This window comes from Peromyscus leucopus, chromosome 10, assembly GCF_004664715.2.
Source record: "Peromyscus leucopus breed LL Stock chromosome 10, UCI_PerLeu_2.1, whole genome shotgun sequence".
NCBI lineage: Eukaryota > Metazoa > Chordata > Mammalia > Rodentia > Cricetidae > Peromyscus > Peromyscus leucopus.
This window is the reverse complement of record NC_051071.1, coordinates 89,930,722-89,955,668: the sequence shown is the minus strand read 5'-3', so window position 1 is coordinate 89,955,668 and position 24,947 is coordinate 89,930,722. Positions and strand designations below refer to the sequence as shown.

Sequence of the window (24,947 nt, the reverse complement as noted above, 5' to 3'; positions counted from 1 at the left end):
TAAATATTTCAACCCATATCACCTCAGAATAAATGTGTCCTTCTAAACAGGCACACACTCTTTGCATACTGAGGAAGTTATGGTGATTAATAAATCTTGTAGGAAGTAGGGCTCACTCCCAGTGTGGCTTTGGGGCATACTGGTCACCTAGAGCCCTACACTCAGAATGACTGAGCATCTGTCCTTATCAGAAGATATCCAGATCTGTTTCCCAGGCCCCCGCTATTGCTCATACCACGTCACTCATCACAGCTTCTCGTCCCTGTCCTCCATGTGCTGTGTGGAAACAGTCGAGTTGATGGTGGGTTCCAGGATCAACTCTGCCCAGTATCTCTCCTCTTCTTGATCAGGCTTCTCTCCAAGCTGTGCAGCATGACCATCTTCACTAGTCCAGCCTGTAAGCAAGAGACATTTAAAGGCCCCTGAGGCAGTTCTCAGCCCAGAGGACTATAGGGTTCTGGAGAAATACGAGACAGGGGTTATTCTGTAGCTCTGGCTGTCTTCCTGCCTCTATCTACCTCCAGAGTGTTGGGATTAGAGGTGTGTGCTGACACTCCCAGCTCTAATTATTTTATTTAAAAATGGTTTCTTAATAAACTCCCTCTGTATTAGAAAATACATATTCAAAATACTCAAAGCTCTTCACAAATAAAACATTCAGGCATTTCCACTAAGGAAAAAAATCTTACTACAGTGTTGAGCCACATAATTCTGCTTGTGTTTGTGCATGGGTTTCTGTTGTCTTGTGTGTCTAGGAAACTCTAGCCAGATGGGGGGACGTATGTGGAAGAGTCCTCAGAACTCTTGCATGATGGGAAGAGACAGGTGTTGGTGGGACCGCGTTTCTGGAGTTGAGACCTGGAGTTACTGCTGTTCATGCCTTCCTTGTTCACCCCTGTAGAAGGTTGTAGAATCGCCACCGTTCACCGTTCGCAATCTCTTGGGTAACTTTACTTTCAATTCCAGTCCTGCTGCAGTATGTGATCTTGTGGTCTTATATAAGAGAGGAATGAAAAGCAGAAGAAAGAGAAGAACAAGGGGCGAGCACCAGGCAGGTGAGAACTGTGCTGTGACCTGCAGGGAAAGGATCTGGTGAGTTTACTTTACAAGCAACTGAGTGTTGACCTTGACTTAATCTGACTCACAGTGGCAACAGAGGCAGCAAGGGCAGGTTGCCTGTTGTCTGGTCTTCAGAATTCTGTAGCTGGCTTTAATTCTGGGGTAGTTCAGTTTGTCCCCTTTGGCCAGTGACAGATGCAAAGTGGCAGCCAGACACTCTGAGGTCTCTGGATGCATTGCCCTGGCATCCTCAACTCAGCACAGCAGCAAGTGCGGTGGGGAGAGCCCTGGGTGGGAGACTGCCCACTTTGCCAGGCCCTGCTGTAGCTCTGGCCTACAGAAAAACACTATTCTTGCCAAGGAGCTAACAGGCAATTGTAATCTAAAGAGAACAGTTTTGCCTGTCTCTAAATTATACCCTACTCAGAGTAGGGTTGTAAAAATATCTATTCAGAAATAAATTTAGTTCATATACCACTGAGTTTCACTAAGCAAAGTACATAGTCAATATTGTCTTTGATGATGTATAGAATGTGATTACACACATACACTCACGCACACAATGGTGTATGGATTTTTCATGCTCTCTATCTTATTCTCATATATGGGAGTAAGCTGCAGAGAAGCTGATCATTCTTCTCTAGCGACTTTGTCTGTATTTGAATTCTCAGGATTCTGAATATTATCCTGCCTTGGCATAATGTCCTCATAAAGGTCATCCACGTTGTAGCATGGAGTAGAATTTCATTCCCTTCTCTGACTGGATTATATTCAATTGTGTGGGCTATCACATTATGATAAGTCATCTATCTATTGGTGGGAGATTGAATTGTCTCCACATTTTGGGTATTGTAAATACAGCTGCCATGATCATTGGTGTTTAATGTCTGTCCAAGTCCTTGTTTGCAATTTTTCATGTACTGTGTATAAACAAAAGTGGAATTGGATCCTATATTATTATGGTTAATGTTATAAAGATAATGATACTGTTTTCCACAGTGATATTATCACTTCATGCTCCTATTAATAACACTGCAAAAGTCTACCTTTTCACACCCTGGTTCACACTCATTTATTCTTGGTTTTGTCCTATGTGGTAGCCATCCTAGTGGGTGTAAAACGATGCCTGTGGTTTCCAGTGGCACTTCCTGAAAGTTGGGTTTGACAGACTATTGAGCAACAAAACGAACTGAGCCTTGAAATAACCTTTTTTTCCCCTTAAAATACAAACAAGCAAGACTAAATTTGATTTCGAGAAAATGCTTAGATTTGACAGAAGCAAGAGTTAAGTCCAGTTAACCCTGAGTAGTCAATGAACATGAGACTCTGTGAGGGCAGACTCTGAAACAAGCTCCCCCGCCTCCCCAAAAGAGGAATTTTATACCTAAATGGCTTCTTCATTTGGAATCTTCGTTTTCCCAATAGACTCTCATCTTTGACATTTTTTCATTGGAAAACAAACACTTTATCTTTCAATCTAGTGTTCTCCAATTCACAAATTGAAATAATTTTAAAATAAAATTTAAAAAATTGTAATGTGCCTCAGACTTTCCATGGTGATTAGTGGCAAACAATGAATATTATGTCTTGTGTTTATTGCCATTTGCAAACCTTCATTGGAGAAGTGTCTAGTGCCAGGCTTTGCCCATTCTTCAGTTGAGTAGTTTATGATAGATTTAAGGAGCTCTTTGTTGAGAGATTAATCCATTAAAACATAGATCATATTTAATATTCCTCACCCATTCTTGGGTTGCCTCTTCACTCTGGATAGAGTCTCTCAATGCACAAACATTTTTAATTTTACAAAGAAGGTTTTTATCTATTTATTCATTTGTATCGTGAGCTGTCAGTATCGCCTTCAAGAATGTGATCTCCTGAGTCCAAGTGAAGCAAAACAGATTAGAAACGTTAGCCCGGGGTTCGCCTGTTACATGCAGTTAAAATCTTCTGTGCTCCTTGCAGACCACGCATGTGCCGACTTGGAGAGAGGCAGGGCAGGGAAGCAAAGATAGCCTGCAATCTCCTGCTGTTATGGTTGTGCCATCGTTTCAGTTGGCTATCTACGCAGCTGCTGCAGTATGCCAGTTGGTTTTCGAAGTTCCCATAGTATCATTTCCTCATGTTAAGAGTCTGTTTATGGAGAGACCAGGGCTTAGAACCAAAGACTCTGTCATTTTGCTTGTTGGTCATGATTTTAGTACTCTCTATGAGTTGCTTACTTGGGATTTTAAAAACTCAGCAGTCTCGTGTGCACTGTGGGTCTAAGAATATACCTTGCAGACGCTTTTCCACTTCAGTGGACTCACACGCTTAAGGTATCCTTTATATGGCTCAGCCTCTCGTAGGACTCCAGGGCAGTTAACAGTCATTTTGGCTTTGTTCTTACATTGTTACTCTGCAGATCACAGCAGTGAGGGTTTCAGCAAAAGCATCCTTAGAAACTCTGAAGAATGATGGGGAGTCCCCTGTAGCCCGCAGATGTAAGGTTACGTGCTGACAATGTAGAAGTCTCCCCAGTCTCAGGTTGTTGGGTGCTTGGGTGAGCTGAGACAGAGGAGCTGTAATTTCATTTGTGTCAGGAGATTCTCCTAGGTGGACAAGTGGCTATGGCCAGTGGACCGAACATGATGGCCCCCATTTGTCTGGTGGAAAACCACAATGAGCAACTGTCGGTGAACCGGGAAGCAGTAGAGATCCTGGACACAATTTCTCAGCCAGCGGTAGTCGTGGCCATCGTCGGATTGTACCGTACAGGGAAGTCCTACTTGATGAATCGCCTGGCTGGCCGGAATCACGGTGAGTGCTGCTAATGGCGGACTCCACCTCTGTCTGGTCTGCATCTCCCTCCCAGGCCTAACAGAGGAAGCTCAGCTCCTTTCAGCTCAGCCGGCCTTCCATGCTGGTTTCATCACGAAATTACCACCCCACAGTATCTGTCCCTAATCCTTTCCTTACATTAAGAAAAATTCTCTTGAAAGTGCTCAAGAGGGGTCGTCTCTAATGCTCTGAGCTCCAGTATCCTTTGTGTTAGCCCCTTGCCTCATACAACAGGTTTTCCTTGATCATTTCCTTAAGAATATAAGAATATTTGGCAAGGTATGACCTTAAAAATATTGATTGGACTTCACAAACTCTTATTTATTTTTTAATCACATTGGGTTGTTTTACCTTTAGTCATTCTTTCTTTCTTTTTGTTTTTCTTCAGACAGGGTCTCCCTTTGTAGCCCCAGATAACCTGGAATTTATTATGTAGATCAGGCTATCTCTGGACTCACATAGGTCCAATTGCTTCTACCTCCTGAGTTATGGAACTAAAGGCATGTTTTGCTTTGTCTTGTTAATTATTTTGAATGCAAAAATATTAAGCCATTCTCCTTTCGACTCTACTCTTACAAGTGACTCCCACTAACACACCATTCTTCCAAAGACCTTTATTTTTAAGAGCTAGGATTTTGCTCTGTATCCCTGGTTGGCCTAGTGATAGCCGTAGTGCTCAGGCTAGGGTTGGACCAGCAGCAATCATCCTTTCTCAGCCTAAGTGCTGGGCTTATGATAAATGACACCTGATTGGCATCAGAATACTGTATTATAGTTACCAGAGCCCTCCATGTTGGCTGACTGATCCTTTGATGCCTGTTTGTTTCCATTTGGAACCTTTGTGTGACATCATTCTCATGTTAAATGTTCCCTATAGTTTGAAATAGATGGCTAATAATAAGAGAGTCTTGAGAAAATAGAGAAAGCACCATCTTACATGGTAGGAATTCACAGTCCAAATGTGTCTGACTTTGTAATGCTGCTGCTTGGAGGATCTGCTGTTAGTGTCCATTTCATGTAGTTGTGACTGTATTTCCAGAAACAACAGCAGAAGGAGGCAGCACTTATCTTGGCTCACAGTTTCAGAGACTCACTCCATTGTCTTTTGGTCCATTCACTCTGGACTCATGCCAAGGGAGAAGATGATGGCTGTAAAGTGTTCGTAGAGGTGGTTCATGGTGGACAAGAAGCAGGGAGGAGGAGAGCCCTGGGAACCAATTATAATCCTCAAAGTCAGTGACCTAGTGACCTTCCTCCAGCTAGGCCTGAACCCCAAAGGCTCTAGAACCTCTCTAAATAGTGCCACCAAGTGGTCATCAAGTATTCAGCACATGAGGCTGTGGGAGACATTCCACCACATGCAAAACAGAACACTTCACCTCTTCCCTCAGGCTTCCCTCTGGGCTCCACTGTGCAGTCAGAGACCAAGGGCATCTGGATGTGGTGTGTGCCACATCCCACCAAGCCAAAGCACACCCTGGTCCTCCTGGACACTGAGGGCCTGGGGGATGTGGAAAAGGTAAGGCTAGTGCTCAGGTTGGTCCCTTTTAGGTTATTTTTTCCTGTCTCTTTGCTGTTTGTAATCTGTTGTCACCTGTTTGTGAAGTCTGAAGCCTGAACTGTGGTGGCTGAGAGGACACTGGTTTATTGGATTTCACTTCTAGGAGAGATCAGACATCATGTTCTCAGCCAAAATACACTTTTGTTTCTGGACCTTGGAGTGAGTGATTTGATCCAATATATTACAGGTTAATTGAGCAGGTAAATTGTAGCTGGAGTTATATCCAGTCCTGCTCAGACCTGCAGCCACTCAGACCTAAATAAACACACAGACACTTATATTATTTAAATGGTTTGGCCTAATGGCTCAGGCTTCTTGCTATCTAGTTCTTATAGCTTAAATTAACCAATTTTTATTAATCTATAAGCTGCCACATGGCTTATGGCTTACTGATACCTTACAACTTGCTTCTCATGGTGGCGATGGCTGGCAGCATCTTATGACTCAGCCTTCCACTTCCCAGAATTCTCCTCTCTCCTTATACCACCTACACTATACTTCCTGCCTGGCTACTGGCCAATCAGCATTTTATTTATCAGTCAATCAGAGCAACACATTCACAGAATCCCCAGCAGTAAATCTTGTTTTCAGCATAGTCTCCTATGATCACATATGTGGTGCGGGGGTGAGGTTGGAGACAGGGGATCCCTTGGGGAAAACTGGCCAGCAAGATTAGTCAAACCAGTGAGCTTGAGGTTCAGTGAGGGACCTTGTCTCAGGGAATAGAGTAGAGGTTATCAAGGAACTAACTTCAAGCATTCACATGCATGCACACACATATGCACACATATTTACATACACGTCATTCTCCCATGGGAACATGAACACACACATGCACACACACACACACACACACACACACACACACACTCACACATACACACAGGCTTGTGCACAAAAAATAGCTTTTGTAAACATAAGTACAGTAGGAAAAACAGTAGTTCTCTGAAAAACATCTTTGTTAAATTTAATTAGATATAATTAGACTCATGAGTTGCACTTATTGCGATATATTGTACTATAGTGCATATTTATAGAGTAAGAAATTCCAATATCCTTCACTGAGCACCCTACTGAGAACCCAATACAGTGCTAGTTTTTCGTATGTTATCTTATTTCATATAATTGAGGAAATGAAAACATTGAAAATATTTTAATTCTCTCATAAATGAAGAAATTCTCCTCATAATTGTCAAAGTTGTTAATTGTCATTTATGTCTGTTGTCTTTGAATAGGAAATACGTGTTGTTGGTTGTTTTTATTTTACACTTTACTCTTTGGCTCTTTGGGATCCTGGCACCCAGCTCCCAAATAAATCACACATGAGAAGTCTTATTCTTACTTATGAAAGCCTGGTCTTAGCTTGGCTTGTTTCTAGCCAGCTTTTCTTAAACTATCCCATCTATCTTTTGCCTCTGGTCTTTTACATTTTTCTATTCCTGTAATCTTTCTTTCTTATTCTGTTGCTGGCTGTGTAGTTGGGTGGTTGGCCCCTTAATCCTCTTCCTTCCCTCCAGATGCCTCCTATTTATTCCCTCTGCCTGCCAGCCCTGCCTATCTTTTCTCCTGCCTTACCATTGGCCATTCAGCTCTTTATTAGACCAATCAGGTGTTTTAGACAGGCAAAGTAACACAGCTTCACAGAGTTATACAGATGCAAGATAAAAAAATGCAACACATCTTTGCATCATTAAACAAATGTTCCACAGCATAAACAAATGTAACACATTGTGGTGGTATTATGTTCCCCAAAATATTGTGCACCCTAATAAACTTATCTGGGGTCAGAGAATGGAACAGCCACTAGATACAGAGGCTAGAAAATGGTGGCACTCACGCCTTTAATCCTAGCATTCTGGAGGCAGAAATCCCTCTGGATCTCTGTGAGTTCAAGGCCACATTGGAAACAGCTAGGCATGGTGACTCACACCTTTAATCCCAAGAAGTGAGCCTTTAATCCCAGGGAGTGAGGGCAGAAAGATATATAAGGTGTGAAAACCAGGAACTAGTAGCTGGTTAAGCTTTTAGGCTTTTAAGCAGCACAGTTCAGCTGAGAGGCTTCCAGTCTGAGGAAACAAGATCAGCTGAGAAGTTGGCCAGGTGAGGTTAGCTGTGGCTTGTTCTGCTTCTCTGATCTCCCAGCATCTACCCCAATACCTGGCTCAGGTTTGATTTTTATTAATAAGTACCTTTTAAGATTCCTGCTACAACACATCTTAAAATAATATTCTACCACAAACACCTTATCTGAAATGGTACATGAGAGACCTATAGACTTTCTCTGGCTCTCAATCTCTTTCTGTCTTTCTCATGACTAGGAGTTTAATGAGGGCCTTGCATATGCTAGGTACCTGCTCTACCATTGATTTATGTCCCCAGACCTTTACGTGTGTATGTGAGTATGTATGTGAATTTACTTAAACCCATAAAACCTTTTCATGTAGATATACAATATACGTGGGTCCTATACTGCATATTGCTTTCCCTGAGGAGTGCTCTCCTCAGCCCTCTGCCCTCATGTGTCTTCCAGGGTGACCCTAAGAATGACTCCTGGATCTTCGCCCTGGCTGTACTTCTGAGCAGCACCTTCGTCTACAATAGCATGAGCACTATCAACCACCAGGCCCTAGAGCAGCTGCAGTATCCTTGCAGGACCTGAGCCGCCATATTTCATTGAGTGCCCTGGAATGCATATGGAGGCACTGACCTGCCCTGTCTCTGTGTGGCTTTTGGTGGGGCAGAGGAGACCTGTGGAAGAAAAGAATGTTTATTGTGGTTTATTTTTAATAAGAGAATCATGAGAATGTGTGTATGAATTCACTTTTCCTTAACTGAATGCCAGTTATGTCACAGAACTCACTGAGCTGATCAGGGCAAAGTCTTCCCCAAATCCTGATGGAATAAAGAATTCCACTGAGTTTGTGAGTTTCTTTCCAGACTTCATCTGGACTGTTCGGGATTTCATGCTGGAGCTGAAGTTAAAGGGAGAAGTCATCACGGAGGACCAGTACCTGGAGAATGCACTGAAACTGATCCCAGGTATAGGGAATGCTGGGGTGGGGGGCTGGGAAGGGCTGGGATCTGCTGAGCTGCTCCCATCCTCTGTGGGGTCCTTTCATATTTGCAGTGGGATAGAGATCTGCAGGAACGCTGATAGGTCATTGGCTGATAATGCCTGAGAACTGGTGTTTAATTTCTGTTGAGAAAATTAGAGCCTAGAGCACAGCAAAATTACTCAAAGCCAAGTTCTTTTTTTTTTTTTTTTTTGGTTTTTCGAGACAGGGTTTCTCTGTGTAGCTTTGCGCCTTTCCTGGAACTCACTTGGTAGTCCAGGCTGGCCTCGAACTCACAGAGATCCGCCTGGCTCTGCCTCCCGAGTGCTGGGATTAAAGGCGTGCGCCACCACCGCCCGGCCAAAGCCAAGTTCTTTACAGTTGTACTTTAGCATCTGGAATATAAAGCTTCTAAACTTCTCCATGTCCAGACATTTGTATTGCCTGTTTTTGTGTCTGCCTTCCTTTAAGAAATCGATGGCAACATAATTCTTACTCATAAATTTATCATACATAGCCCATCTCAGAATATATTTCACATTGTTCTACATTATTCTTTTCATGGAGGAACATAGCTTTTTAAATGATGGGTTGGTTATGTCATCTGCAAAACAGCTGTGTGCTAAATAAACCAACAGATGTGTCTTTTCAGTCTATGTCTTCTCAGTATCCATCATAATTCATCACAACAGTCTATTTGACAGTCATAGCCACCCATTTTTATTCATGCTATAGTGTCAGGATCCGTTATATTAATGGCATTTAAATGGCCTATCAACCATTTGCATGGACATTATTAACCTGAGAGAGGAGCTGATGAAGCCTTGTGAGGAATGCCAGCTCTCCTCCGTCTCCTTTTCCTCTCGTTGCTGTCTTGAAACTGTGGTAGGCAGACGAGCCATCTGTTAGGCACTGTGGTCCTCATCTCACAGAGTTTCTGAAACAGCAGTGAAAACCTGAGATTCACAGTCTGGCTGCAGTGTGTCACTGAGGCTTTTGATAAACATAGCACTGCGTAAAATTTTAAAAGTGAGATTTATTGTATGCACTTGAAATTCATAAATTGATGTTCTAGAACACAAATGAGTACTAAGGTGAATACTGTAAGTGATGTATGTAACACACCTGTTATCACACGCGGGTGAGGTTTACGATAAACAGCTAAAGTCGACAGTTTTACTGAGTCCTGACTTGGTGTTGCACATCGGCTCTCCAGTCCTCTGCATCCTGCATATGAGCCACTTAGCGCCACCTGTCCAGCGTGGGCCTCCTCCTCCCCAGCTCTAGTGACCACTGTTTTATTCTGTTTGTATGTTTGCCTTAAAGATGAGTTCTGTTTAGAATCAAAGCATTTTTTCTTTGATGACCATGGCATTGTTTCTTGAATTGCTAATGTTGCTGTCTAATTCTCTATTACCCTTTATTTGTGGCTCTTCTTTTTTTGTGTGTTTTATATTATTTTTTAATTTAAAAGGTCTTTTTTGTTTTACATACCAAGCACAGTTCCCCCTCCCTCCCCTCCTCTCACTCACCCTCACCTTCCCCCCACCCTGCCCCCCATCCACTCCTCAGAGAGGGTAAGGTCTCCCATGGGGAGTCAAGAAAGTCTGGCATATTAATTGAGGTAGGACCAAGTCCCTCCCCTTATGTATCAAGGCTGAGCAAGGCATCCCTCTATAGGGAATGGACTCCAAAAAGCCAGTTCATGCACTAGGGATAAATCCTGATCCCACTGCCAGTGGCCCCACAAACTGCCCAAGCCACACAACTGTCACCCACATTTAGAGGGCCTAGTTCAGACCCATGCAGGTTCCCCAGCAGTCAGTCCAGAGTCAGTGAGCTCAAACTAGCTCAGGTCAGCTGTCTCTGTGGGTTTCCCCATCATGATCTTGACCCCTTTGCTCATATAATCCCTACACCCTCCCTTCAATTGAACTCCAGAAACTTGGCCAAGTGCTTGGCTGTGGATCTCTGCATCTGCTTCCATCAGTTACTGGATGAAGGTTCTATGATGACAATTGGGGTAGTCTAATGGGAGAAATCCACAGAGTGTACTTTAGGGGCAAAGAAATTTATTAAGAAAGGGAACTCACAAGACAAAATAAAGGAATTTATTGCAGAATCCTGGAAGGGTGAGGCCATAGTCCAATGCTGTTCTCTGGAGAGCTCTACCCTGGCCTTTTGCAGCATCCAAAACCATGAGGTATTGAAGAAAAAGCCACATATGTGCATCCCACGTCTTAAGGGTCCCATGGCCATGCCCCAGGGGCATGTACCTCAAGGTCATAGGCAGGTGTAACAGTTACCTGATAACTCACTAGGGACAGCACTTCAGGGCATGGTGAGAACAGCTACCCACTACATCCCCCCCTTTGGTCTAAATAAGAAAGTTCTAACCTAACTTATCATATATAGCTATATACAATAGGAATGATTATTAAGTATTGTCCAGGAGAAATAAAGGGTAATGACCCAAACAAATGGGACACAACCAACAAGAACAACATCAAACAAGAGACACATACATACTAAAATCCAGAGATGTCTAGAACATAGGTAAATGGCATGTTACAAAGATTATTCCAAAAGCTATCCTATCCTGAAGAATCTGAATCTAGTACTTAGTATGTTCTAGTTAAGATACAAGAACTGTAACTATTAGTTTTCAACCCCATCAAAGACTTGAGAATGAATATAATAATACCCGAGAAATCGGAAAATGCACGCAAGCAACTTTTGGAAATCTTTCCAGAATAGACAGAGACAGCTGGCAGCCTAGACAGTCACCTAGTTTCTCAGCACTGTTGGGCATCCAATTTGGCTACAGGCCTAGAATATCTGATAGACCATTTTCAGAAGCAGGTACTTTGAAAGACCATCTTACTGTGTCTCGGCAGAGTCTGATAGTTGCTTTTCCTTGTGTCCCACTCGTCCAGAAAGGACAGCTTTCGTACTGTCAGCAGTTGAGGCAAGGGCAGTTCTTTGCCCAGTAGGCCATTATGCACCAGGAAGAAGAAAAACTTCCAACTAGAGTGTCTTAGAAGCCCACAATTCTCTCTGGATCAGGTCGGTGCTGCCAGGAGCAATTGTGTCTCACATCAGCGAATTCTAAGTTATTTAAATGCCATATTCTCTAGGTCCATGAAGTGTTTGAAGATTACCTATCCATCTGACCTATGTAACTGTAAATCTGGACAACCTAACTAATGTAACTATAGAGATGACAAGCATTTGACTCTAAATCTGTAAGTCTTATCTACCCAAAATAACCTAAGGACAAAGGCTTCATACAAACAAGGTAAACAGCCTGTAAACAAATGTCCAGGAAGAGGACAATGACCTCAAAATTGTGACAATAAACAAAATATATTAAACAGAGGTAGAAATGTATAGTACACTGTGCAATATGACAATATTCCTAAATATATATCAATATACAAAATATCCTAAACAGAGGTAGAACATACATACAGTAGTATGACAACTATAATTTTACAATTGTAACAATATACAAGATATATCAAATAGGAGTAGAAATATATGTATAATACAACAAATATAGTTCTGTATCTCTATCAATATACAAATTATCTTAAATAGGAATTGCTTCCTGATGTTTAGGGGGCAATAGTATCTCTCTGGGGTCATATAAGAAGGCTCAGATAGTTAGGTCTCAGTAGGACTAGCCATAGATTCTGCAACCAGTCTCAGACTAATGGGTAAGATTGTCTGAGATTCTGGCTAGAGGTGTAGTATGATGGACCATCTCATCTTGGAACTGTCCTGGAGAGTTTTCAGTACAAAGTTGATCATTGAGTAATGTTCATGGGTACCATGGCATGCACATCTGAACACAAGAAGAGAGCATCAGGCAGTTGTGAGCTCAGTCAGTAGAGCATGAGACTCTTAATCTCAGGGTCGTGGGTTCCTACCCTGCATTAGGCACTAGATAATGGGAGAAATCCATGGAGTCTACTTTAGGGGCAAAGGAATTTATTAGGAAAGGGAACTCACAAGACAAAATAAAGGAATTTGTCACAGGATCCTGGAAGGGTGAGGCACGGTCCAATGCTGTTCTCTGGAGAGGTCAGCCCTGGTCCGTCTCAGCATCCAAAACCTTGAGGAGCGAAGAGGGAGCTGTGCATGTACATCCTAGGTCTGAAAGATCCCAGTGGCCATGCCCCAGGGGCATGGACCTCAAGGTCATAGGCAGGTATAACATTTACCTACTACCTTACTAGGGGTGGTGCTTCAGGGCATGGTGAGAACAGCTACCCAGTACATCAGTCATCAACCTGATTACCAGGGTAGGCCAGTTCAGGCACCCTCTCCATTATTGCTTAGAGTCTTAGCTGGGGTCATCCTGTGGATTCCTGGGAATTTCCCTAGCACCAGGTTTCTCCCTAACCCCATAATGGTTCCCTCTATGGAAATATCTCTCTTCTTGCTCTCCCTCTCTGTCCCTGCCCCAACTCGACCATCCCATTCCTTCATGTTCTCGTCCCACCTCCCCTTATGCTCCCAATTTACTCAGGAGATCTTATCTATTTCCCCTTCCTGGGGGGGGATCCATGCATGTCTCTCTTAGGGTCCTCCCTGTTACCTAGCTTCTCTGGGGTTGTGGATTGTAGCCTGGTTATCCTTTGCTTTACATCTAGAATCCCCTTATGAGTGAGTACATACCGTGTTTGTCTTTCTGGGTCTAGGTTACCTCACTCGGGATGGTTTTTTTCTAGTTCCATTCATCTGTGTGGCTCTTCTTTTGAGTCGCACAGCTCCTTTATTACAAAAGAATGACTGGGCCAGAAATCACATTCAGCCTTTTGCTGTTCAGTCAACAGGACACACAACTACAGTATGCTTGCTGCCATGTTCAGGTTGTGGATTTCAGCCATATGCTCTTCCAGTGGAGTCAAGTGTCTCCTGAAATATTTCACCAGACTTCTACCAAGTACAAACTTGCTATACTTTTGACATGCAAGGAAGTGTTGCATGTTTATGGTAAAGAGACCTGTGAGTGCAGAACCCTTCACACAGACAAGAGCCTCCAGCATTTGCTCTCTGCTCTAAGACTATTCCCCTTGCTTTCTGTTTCCCCCGACACTAGGCAACCATCCCAGAGTCCAAGCATCCAATTTGCCCAGGGAGTGCATCAGACATTTCTTTCCTAAACGGAAATGTTTTGTCTTTGACCGGCCAACGAATGACAAAGAACTGTTACAAAAAATTGAGACTATCTCAGAAGACCAACTGGAGCCTAAGTTCCAGGAACAAACGAGGGCTTTTGTTTCTTACGTCTTCACCTATGCAAAGATCAAGACCGTCAGAGAGGGAATTGAGGTCACTGGGAACCGTGAGTGTTTTTATCACACTTTTGTATAGAGTAATGTACATTGAATATATTACAATATGTATGTTATTTTTATTGATTCTATACACAATGATGGCATGCATATATTCTTAATATGAAGAAATGTATATATTTTATAATTATTCATTGAGGATTCAATACCTTCAAAACTGCAAGCTTTTTATCTGGTATCTATGGCTTCCACACATCTGAAGAAACTCTCAACTGATAATAAATCATTACTAAGAACACTAAAGCAGATATATACTGTTTTTACAGGGGAGGTCTTCTATATTAATTATTCTTTGAAATGAGAATGTTAAACGTCTTTTTGAAGTTTAAAGTATCTCCAATATAAGTGCCAGTGTTCAGGTCCCTGCAAACCCACACTTTAGAGTGAGCAGTAAACATGATCTGCTGTATGTTGTTTCATTAGTCTGCTTGTGTAATTTATTTTCTATTAAATATTAATTGGTAAGTTACATTTCCCAAAGGCACCTGAATTTATTAGACAAAGGTGGATTTTTTTAAAAAAAAATAAGTTAAAAAAATCACTGTGGACTGGAAAAACCATAAAAATGAAGGGCAAATAAAAAAGAAATTGATGGCATAAGGATATGTATATATGTATTATTTTCAGTTATATGTATGCATGTGTCTCTGTGTGAATTATGTACAAATAAATGCAGGTCTCCATTGAGGCCAGATGAGGACATTGGATCCTCTGAAGATGGAATTACAGGTTATGGTGAGCCACTCAATGTGAGTGCTGGGAATTGAACTTGGGTCCTCCGCAAGAGCAGTATATACTCTTAACTTGCTAAGTTATCTTTCTAGCTGAGAGACGTGGTGTGTGTGTGTGTGTGTGTGTGTGTGTGTGTGTGTGTGATTTTCAAAACACAGTCTCAGAATCTTAGATCCCATTAATTTACTTTTCCTAAAACTTCTGGTTCATGAAGGACTGGGGACTCTGGTGATGACCTATGTGGATGCCATCAACAGTGGAGCTGTGCCTTGTCTGGATGACGCGGTGACAACTCTGGCCCAGCGTGAGAACTCAGCAGCTGTGCAGAAGGCAGCTGACCACTACAGTGAGCAGATGGCCCAGCGACTGAGGCTCCCCACAGACACGCTCCAGGAGCTGCTGGATGTGCACACAGTGTGTGAGGAGGAAGCCATTGCTGTCTTCATGGAGCATTCCTTCAAGGACGAAAACCAGCAATTCCAGAAGAAGCTGATGGTAATGTTTTCATCATTAACTATCCTGACTTCAAGGCTGCAGCTCTGCCTTCATTGACCACAGGTGTGTCTTATTCAATAAGATGCATGCTGTGTGCTCATAGTGAATGTAGTTGCAAAAGTACATAAATGCTTCCCAAACCTCAGATACTTTTAACCCAGAAATCTCTCTAATGGTTGGAAAAACAATACAGACTTCTTAATACTTTTGGTGGGTTCTGTCAATATGTCTGCGGATTGTAATCCCACCCCAAAACACCCACAGCTCATCTCTGAGCCAGTGACATTTTCTGAACAAATCCTCTCATTCTTAGGAAACAAAGTTCCTTTTACAAAAGTTTCATTGCTGGTATCTCCTAGTATTCATTGTTGTATCATTCATCATTACAATAGAACCACAGGATGTGAAGGCTGCAGGAATCAAGAGATTAAAGGATGCAGCCATCCTTTAACAGAGAGTCTTAGTGATCAGTACAGTCAAGTTACCCATTGCTTTGTGCAGTTTTAAGATTCTGAGTTAAGTCAGATTGAGATTATGTCTCAGATTGATTCTGAGTCTCATTAAACTAGAATGCTTTCTTATGAGAAATGATCAGCCCTTTAATGAGTCTTTGGAATTGTATCTTCTCTATTCCTTCCATCTCATTTCGCCTCTGTTCATTTTCCTTACAGGAATTAATAGTGCTCAAGAGGGCAGATTTCCTGTTGAGGAATGAAGAGGCATCAGAGAAATTCTGCCAGGAAGAACTGAATCATCTCACGAAAGCACTCACAGAAAGTGTTTCAGCTGGGACATTCTCCGTTGCTGGAGGACACAGGCTCTACATGGACACCAGGGAGAAGATTGAGAAGGACTATTGGCAGGTGTCCAGGAAAGGGGTGAAGGTAAGGAGCGGGGAGCACAGGACAGGGGTGAGGGTGAGGAGCAGGGAGCACAGGACAGGGGTGAGGGTGAGGAGCAGGGAGCACAGGACAGGGGTGAGGGTGAGGAGCAGGGAGCACAGGACAGGGGTGAGGAGCAGGGAGCACAGGACAGGGGTGAGGGTGAGGAGCAGGGAGCACAGGGCAGGGGTGAGGGTGAGGAACATGGAGCACAGTACAGGGGTGAGGGTGAGGAGCAGGGAGCACAGGACAGGGGTGAGGGTGAGGAGCAGGGAGCACAGGGCTCAGAGCAGAGGGAAGGGTGTCTTGTGAAACCTGAGCTCATAGCACAGCCTGAGAGGAAGAAGAAAACCTGATGATAGCATGGTACCTTTAGCTTTGTGTTGGTGCTGGGACCAAAACCAGGGCTTTACAGTGTGCTCTCCCCTTAGCCCATCCCTGTAACCACATGTAGCTCTTAATGGCTGCTATTTACTGCTTATACCTGAAAACACCCACTTCTAAAGAAAGAGGGAGGGCTTCTGAACTCCAGGAGAGGCAGAAGAGCAAATTAATAACACTTTGGTGTTGAGGTGCTAAGTGCTGGCAATTTACAAGGTACACAGTTCTTAGTTCTCAAGATGGATCCATGTGAAAGTCAACTAAATAAGTGATTTCATTCTGAGTGATAACTTCATGGTTCTGTCAGAATGGTCTACCTATGGGTGTCTTGTTAGGGTTTCTATTGCTGCGAAGAGACACCATGACCATAGCAACTCTAATAAAGAAAACATTTAATTGTGGTGACAGCTTACAGTTTCAGAGGTTCGGTACATTATCATCATGGCAGGAAACATGGTAGCTGGGTGTATGGTGGCGTGCAGGCAGACATGGTGTTGGAAAATTCTATTGCAGGCAATAGGAAGTGAACTAAACACTGGGTGGTATCTTGAACATATGTAAGACCTCAGAGCCCACCTCCACAGTGACATACTTCCTCCAACAAGACCACACCTGTCCAACAAGGCCACACCTCCTAATAGTGACATTCTCTTTGGGAACCATTTTCTTTCAAACCATACCAATGAGGTAGTAATAAATGTAAGAACACAGCTAAAATATTATTCCATTGTTGCCAATGACATGATGGTGAGTTCTTTCCTTAGACCTTTCTCCAGTTATCTAAAATGCTTTGGTTGATGCCCACCACTATTGTGGACAGTTTACACATCTGAACCCCAAGGCCCAGGCAGGTGAAGTGACTTGCCCATGAATACATCCAGCAAGAGCAGAAGGAAGTGAAGCCCACACAATTATGCAGTGTTTTACACTGGGACACATTATTTGAAAGCGTCATAGGTGGCAGTGAGCACATCTGCACATGATGTGGACAGGCTGGATCTGGGAGCAGGTGGAGGCAAGTGGACACTAGCGAGGATGCCATGGGTCAGGAAGTATCTAGTTCCACTGAAGAGCATGGGCAGTCTGCAGGCTTCGCCACAGCATGTTAACAGTGAGGCGCAGTGGAGATTGTATTCACCCACACAGGTACTCTCCCAGGACTTATCAAGGTTCTGTGCTTCTTCTTGGTCCTGCAGGCAAGTGAAGTCTTCCAGAGCTTTCTGCAGTCACAGGCCACCATCGAGAGTTCCATCCTGCAGGCAGATACAGCTCTCACTGCTGGGGAGAAGGCCATTGCAGGTACAGGAGCATGTCTCTGTGCTTTCAGGAGGGGTCAGATTCCCACAAGGCTTCCTAATAGAAGCCCTAGTAAACCCATTGCCAGATTAGAAGCTTCCTATCCTTCTGTGGATGCTCACTCTGAGAGAAACAGGAAGTCCGGTCTGTGCTTCAGCCAAATGGGCAGGGGCTCCTCCATCACCCCAGAAACACTCTCTCCATGGTGTGGACCAGTGTGGATCTGTGGTTTCCTTTCAGATTTGAATTGCTCTCTGGGCTCTGGAGTGTAGATGTTTTACCTGGCTCCTCACTTTCTTCCCCCATCCATCCTGAATCTCCATCACTTTCTTCCCCATCCATCCTGAATCTCCATCACTTTCTTCCCCATCCATCCTGAATCTCCATCACTTTCTTCCCCATCAATCCTGAATCTCCATCACTTTCTTCTCCCTACCCATTCTGAATCTCCATCACTTTCTTCTCCATCCATCCTAAATCTCCATCACTTTCTTCCCCATCCATCCTGCATCTCCATCACTTTCTTCTCCCTACCCATCCTGAATCTCCATCACTTTCTTCCCCATCCATCCTGAATCTCCATCACTTTCTTCTCCCTACCCATTCTGAACCTCCATCACTTTCTTCTCCATCCATCCTGAATCTCCATCACTTTCTTCCCCATCCATCCTGCATCTCCATCACTTTCTTCTCCCTACCCATCCTGAATCTCCATCACTTTCTTCCCCATCCATCCTGAATCTCCATCACTTTCTCCCCCATCCATCCTGAATCTCCATCACTTTCTTCCCCATCCATCCTGCATCTCCATCACTTTCTTCTCCCTACCCATCCTGAATCCCCATCACTTTCTTCCCCATCCATCCTGAATCTCCATCACTTTCTTCCCCATCCATCCTGAATCTCCATCACATTCTCCCCCATCCATCCTGAATTTCCATCACTTTCTCCCCCATCTATCCTGAATCTCCATCACATTCACCCCCATCCATCCTGAATCTCCATCACTTTCTTCCCTCCCTGAATCTTCCTGGGACAGAGGAGCGGGCCCAGAAGGAGGCGGCTGAGAAGGAACAGGAGCTGCTAAGACAGAAGCAGAAGGAGCAACAGCAACTGATGGAGGCTCAGGAGAGAAGTCACAAGGAAAACCTAGAGCAACTGAGAATGAAGCTGGTGCAGGAGAGAGAGCAGCTCATCAAAGACCACAAGACGATGCTGGAGAAGCAGCTGCAGGTGGGTCTCCTCATCCCCCTGGTGCCCGTGCTCTTGGGTCCCCAGGCAGGAGGGGGAAGGTTACAGCTGGGTCATGAGAGGAAACATGATCGCTATGAGTTATTGTTTGGGTTTCATAGAAAGACCCCAATCTTTCTTTTTCCATGATGTCTTTGATTTTAGACATGTATTTAGATTCTGAGCAGTGCAGGTATACATGGCTGCAGCTGGACACTGCAGGACGTTGATAGCATTTGAGCTTTTGGTGTGAGAGATTTTAAGATGATCTCATGAGGATTCACTAAACATACTTTAAGCAGGCCCAGGCAGTAAGAGTGGCAGTCAGTTTGCCTTGAGGCCAAGGTTATCCGGGGCCCACAGACTCTCAGGATATTCTATACTGACATAAAATGTCTGAAATCTCCAAGGAATTGTGTAGCAAATGACAGCTTCTGAACTTGGCCGCTGCTATCTCTAGGGCAGATAGCCTCTTCGAGTTGGCACAGGGAATTCAAATGACTCTCTTACTGTCCATCTGCAAGTTATGGGAAACAGTCCTTAATCAGCTGGTAAGCTGCCACCATGTCTGCCTTGCTAGCCCAGCAGACTGAGAATGATCTATGCGAGCATGGTAGCCAAACAGTAAGGGTGGGGCAGTATTAGTTGGGCAAACTGCGCTGCCCCCAGTACATGGTTCCAACTCAGACCATGTGGTTTGTACTATATTATTTTGGTAACTGAGAATTCATTTCTCAGAGTAAACTAAAGACAGTTTGACAAAGATCTTAAACAGATTATACCTTTGGGATTGAAAAAATCTTTATTTCTGTCTCCACTTTGACTTTCTTAGGCCCAAAAGGCACTGCTTGCTGAAGGATATAAGAAGAAATCTGAGGAAATGAATGCAGAAATAAATAATTTGAAAAGTAAGCTTGAGAGTATAAAAAAAGAGAGCACTTCGTTTTTAGAGCAGACCCTCAATGCCTTTGCTACAGTTCTCTGTGCTCCTATTGTATTGGCTGTGGAGGTCGTAAAAGGGATTGCTGCACTGTTTTGAGATTCACTCCTCTGAGAAAATGAGACTGTGAAGATATGTTTTGTCCTGTCCTTAAGATGCACATTCATTTTCATTCGACAAAGTTTTAAACATGAAAGTACTTACTCAGTCTAAAACATCAGTGCCTGACCCATGTTCACCTAGACAAATTCATGTATGTTTTGATAGATGATGTTTGCAACATCATATGGAAGAGATCCTCTGAGTTGTCACTTGTTATGGTGACAAATTTAAAATTACTTGAATGTCATCGATTAATATTGGCAACATAATCTTTAATATGTGCCAACTACTTAGTCAGGAAACACCATCTCGGTGGGGCTTCTTGTGTTCTAATATTAAGTTGAGCTCAAAGATACTTTATCAAATGAAATATTTCAAAGCACCATGCAACTATTCCATGCAAACACACAGATGCATTAATGCAATGGTTTCTGAAAGATTCATGAGAACCTGGACTCTGGCTTCATCTGTAGAGACCATGAGACTATAGGAGTTGATGTGACAAATGTATCCATTACATCCTCAATGCAACCATTCAAATTTTATAAACAATGCTTGAAATAAATGCTATTGTAGCTTGATATTGATAATGTTGGTCATGTTTGTGATGGCATGTTGAAATTTCTCACTGTTTCTAAAAATGGCAGGAACCTGCTACATGTGGCAATTTATTCTAAGTTTTGAATACTAGAAAGCATGGAATTTACACCCTAATGCTGTTCTACATCCTAATGGCCTTTAAAAACAAATCCCTATATGTGTTTCAAAACTGAGGGCTCAACTTTGTGGTGAGTTTTGAAATCTGAGTTTTCTCTGTTTTCTGTCTCTAAATTCCCTGTGAAGTCATTACAAGCACAATGACCACAGGTCCAGGATGTGAACTGTGTAAAGGTTCCTGAGGTTGCTGTAATTTAGGTGGCATTTTCTCTGTGGTGTCCAAGAGAGAGGGAATCATGCCTTTTCAGAACTAGACACTTCGATGGGGAACAAGATGGCAGTCACAGGAACACTAAGCAAAGTGCTCGACCAAATTCGTTGGCTGCCATGACCTTGGCAACTTTACCATGTAAGATTAACTAGCAGGCCTTGTGAACATTTGGGATTTCAGTTTGGCTGAAGTGTTTCTGGAAGAGTGGAGCTGTAAGAGGTGAGGGGTCAGCTTGCTGGGTTGGCCAATCACGCGGACGGTGATGTCTGCAAACTCCAGTGACAGTGATGGGGAGACAGGAGGGGCAAAGTCTAAGGTCAGTCACCAGGGAGGGGGAGGAAGTACAGTGGCTGTGCTAATGTCAGCAATGCAGGGTGGATATAAACAGGTATTTCACAGAGGAACGAGGAGAAGTGTTTGGGGTGTGAGAAAGCAAAAAAGAGCTCGTGTTCCAGGCATCTTTCTGGAACAAATACACAGACACCAGTGGCAGTGGAAGAGAGATGTTGCTTGTGGACCAAAGCCAGGATACTTCTGGAAGGCTTTGCTCCCAGGTCCAGTGTACAGTCTCCTTTCATACTCTAAACCAGAAGTTAGGGTGGGCAAGCAAAGAAGATTTCACAGAAGCATGCATAGAAGTCAGAGGGTTGTTAAGGGCAATGACTCATTTGTTTCAGCTATTTCTCCAGGTTGCAAGTGAAGTCATGCTTGGCAAACAGGCAATACAAGCAGCATTACTAAACAAATCAATAAGTCAGTATCTAAAAGTTGATCTTTTCTACTTTATTGTATGGAATTTCCTTCTCTTCATCATCTCAACTCCTCATGAATCTGTCTTGAACAAATGGGTTGGTTCTCCTGGCGTATCATCTGCATTGTTCTCCCTTGGCTTTCATTTGTGTCTTTAGCCTTAATCCTTTAAATACATTTCTGGCTTTTTCTCATATTATTCCCGCCTGTGCGGTATAAAACAGCATTCCTTATTTCAAACCAGGCACACACCTTTCTTCTCCACAGTACTCAAGTCTCATCCTCTATGGCTTTAGAGGATCATCACTGCCAGTTACTCTATTTCATGCTGAAGAGTGACTATGCCCTCCTAAATATCATTTAAGAGTCTCTTGATCTGAGTAGAGAGCTATGTTGAACTTGTTGGATGCCTGCTGCATGGGCACCAGTGGTCATGGATGCTGTCAGGGCCATTCCTGGCAGGACTGGTGAAAGTGCTCTCACTAGTGTTGGAGAACTTATTCCAGGAAGATTCCCACAACACTCCTACCTCATGTTTAGGTCCCAAGATGTGAAAGAACTCATAATTTATAGATGGTTGTCAAGGAAAACTGTAGTCGAACTTCCTCTGGTCCACCGGCTCACAAATAATAACACAGAGACTTATTATTAATTATGAAAGCTCAGCTTATAGCTTAGGCTTGTTCCCAACAAACTCTTATAACTTAAATTCACCTATTTCTATTAATATACATTTTACTATGTGGCTTTTTCCGTTTATTTCATTCTGTATATCCAACCCTCTCCATGTCTCTTTGGCATCTCCTGCCTAGTTATTATTCATTTAGCTTTTTATTAAACCAACCACAATAACATATCTTCACACAGTGCAATCAAATATCTTGCCACAGAAAACTATCAATGGACCAAAGGTTCCGACTGTAGCCCAATCTGGAATATCCATAGGAAGGAGTGGATGGAGAGAAGTCTGCTAATGATAGACAAGGTTTTCTCAAGGTGCCGAAAAGCATTTGTTTGTAAAGGTAGGAAGGCTGGGTAGGAGGCTGGGGACAGCTGCAGGCATCCAAGATGAAGAAAATCATGAGTGAGTGTCTGTGTACAGTAAAGGATGCCTGGGCTCTGATGGTGACAGTACTGAGCATGTATGGGAGACTGGTGGACTGGCCAGAGCTACAGACCACAAGGTGATTAGTCTTTTCTCTGTGTCGACCTCTTGTGACAGAAAGCGCCCAGGAGATCGAAGACCACAGGATAGTTTCTTCTAGTATGGAACCCATGCACAGAGAAGGAAGCAATGGCAGAGTCTGAGATATCGCTCTCCTCCCTGCAGGGAAGATGTCCACTGAAGTCACCGTGGAAATCACTCTGTCACATCTTTGGCATATTTTCTGAGTATCCATGAACCAATTTGTAGCCACCTCCATCACATGCAGACACATAATCAGATTAAACTTATAAAAGTGCACTTTAAAGGAGATGTGAATTCAGTCATTAAATAAATATGTCCTTCCTTTGATCATGTGCCACTGTGCAGGACGCTGGGAAGGTGGGAAGGTGCGGAGGATCACATGGCCGCACCATGGCTATAGTTCCTGTGCCCAGGGGCATAAAACAGATCACAGTAGCAAACGTATACATGAAATTCCTTGAGAGCACTGTGAACGAATACAGGGTCCACCAACAGTGTAGAAAGAGAGCTAGAAGTGGTTTAGTCAGTGGGTCTTCCCTGGGGAAGTAATGATTCAGACACATTTTTACTAAATGCATAGCTATTCAGGAAATGCAGGAATCAAGCTCCATGTGAGAAGAGAGAATTAGTTACCCTGTCCTGCACAGCTCTAGGGATTGGCCTAACCTGGGCAATGAGGGAATGAAGAAAGGACGAACAGACACACAGTAAAGCTGGGATCACATGGGCTGGGCTCCATGATGGAGAAGCTGCAGCACTCAGGAGGATCAGTGTGCTTATTACAAATAGTAGAAGAGGGACGCATGGTTATTACATACAGCTGAACACGGAGGTGGGGCTATTACATACAGATAAACAAGGAGGCGGGGTTATTACATACAGATAAACGAGGAGGCGGGGTTATTACATACAGCTGAACACGGAGGTGGGGCTATTACATACAGTTGAACACGGAGGTAGGTTTAGGTAATCTAGCTAGGCACACTCTCTGCAGGGGAGTAGCAGAGTGGTCTCTCATGGTAAACATCCAGGGAGGCAGTGGACAAAGTCATGGTGGACATTTTTGGGCACGCCCAATCAATATTAGCTCTCAGACCAGGCAAAACTTTGATCTTTGACATGGCTGGCTCATGCCAACAGCATATACCCAGTCAGGACTTCACCCACTTCCCACCATTTGTAGCACTGACATTTTTTTCTTTTACATTTATTTGTTTATTGTCCTCCACACACAGAGGACTGAGAAAAACATGTGGGGACTGACTCTTTCCTTCTGCCGCGTGGGTTCTGGAGGTAGAACTTAGGTTGCTGGGCTTGGTGGCACTCTCCTCTATCCACTGAGTCATTCCACCAGCCCCTATGTGTCACTTTTGTTTGGAGGAGAGTGTGATGTTCTTGCTGTTGAAAGTTCAAGTGTTGAAGCGGAGATAAAGGAGATGACAGGATGCCCTTGCAGGACCCAGGCTGAGCAGGATCTTGCAGACATGATAAGGATTTTTGCTTAACCAAAACAGGAAACAGCTTTTGTGTAGGAAAATGGTTTAGATTAATCTGTTCGTAAATCTAACTGCATGAAGAATGGATTAGAAATGTCTCAAGGAGTTTTCTGGCTGTGTCATCTGTCCTCTGGATGTCTGTTTTATGAGTCTGAAGTTGTGCCTGCCTAGTGAATTTGTTTGTCTTTGTGTCTGTCCCTGTGTGTACCTGTCTGTCTCTGAGTCTGTTGTATGAGTTCTGTGTGTCTGTGTGAGTCTGTCCCTAACAAAGGGTTTGCTCTGTCTTATTGAACAGAATAGAAAGCATCACATGGAGGAAGGAATGAGATACTTTGCAGAAATCTTTAACAGTTTTACAGGGGTTGTTACTGTATGCAAATGACCCAGATAAGAAACGTCACTATTCATCAACCAAAATCCATAGGTGGTTGTTTTCAGCCTTTAGGGTAGATTTTAGGAAGCTGATTTCCACTTCTGTATTTGCTGCTTTCAGCAAAGGATTCATAAGCATTGCTCTGGATCAGGGACATGGAAGAGTGAGTTAAGATTGCAGCTATGCATTGACTTAGGTTGAACAAGTTGATTACATGGAAAATCCAAGGATACTAAGGTTGGTTGGACACTGTTTTCTTAAAGGCAGTGTACCGGGTAGTTTTACGCCAACCTGACACAAG

The 24,947-nt window shown here is 43.4% G+C and overlaps 1 protein-coding gene across 1 annotated transcript; it reads left to right on the top strand.

The window, feature by feature from the left end:
* The first annotated feature begins 3,028 nt into the window (after nt 1–3,028).
* On the top strand, nt 3,029–20,497 carry LOC114691796 (guanylate-binding protein 6-like). Its single transcript, XM_037209259.1, has 10 exons — nt 3,029–3,855; nt 5,268–5,395; nt 7,968–8,077; nt 8,280–8,476; nt 13,598–13,843; nt 14,800–15,080; nt 15,752–15,964; nt 17,539–17,641; nt 18,678–18,871; nt 19,701–20,497. Exons 1-10 carry the CDS (start codon nt 3,666–3,668, stop codon nt 19,905–19,907), a joined length of 1,869 nt encoding a protein of 622 aa, XP_037065154.1. The 5' UTR covers nt 3,029–3,665; the 3' UTR covers nt 19,908–20,497.
* Nucleotides 20,498–24,947: the final 4,450 nt, after the last annotated feature.

What these genes read in the sequence shown, in the direction of transcription:
- LOC114691796 (XM_037209259.1), top strand. Translation starts at nt 3,666, where the DNA reads ATGGCCAGTGGACCGAACATGATGGCCCCCATTTGTCTGGTGGAAAAC. An exon ending in TGCACTGAAACTGATCCCAG is followed by an intron (nt 8,477 to 13,597) that starts GTATAGGGAATG and finishes CCCCGACACTAG; the next exon opens with GCAACCATCCCAGAGTCCAA. An exon ending in AATTCCAGAAGAAGCTGATG is followed by an intron (nt 15,081 to 15,751) that starts GTAATGTTTTCA and finishes TTTTCCTTACAG; the next exon opens with GAATTAATAGTGCTCAAGAG.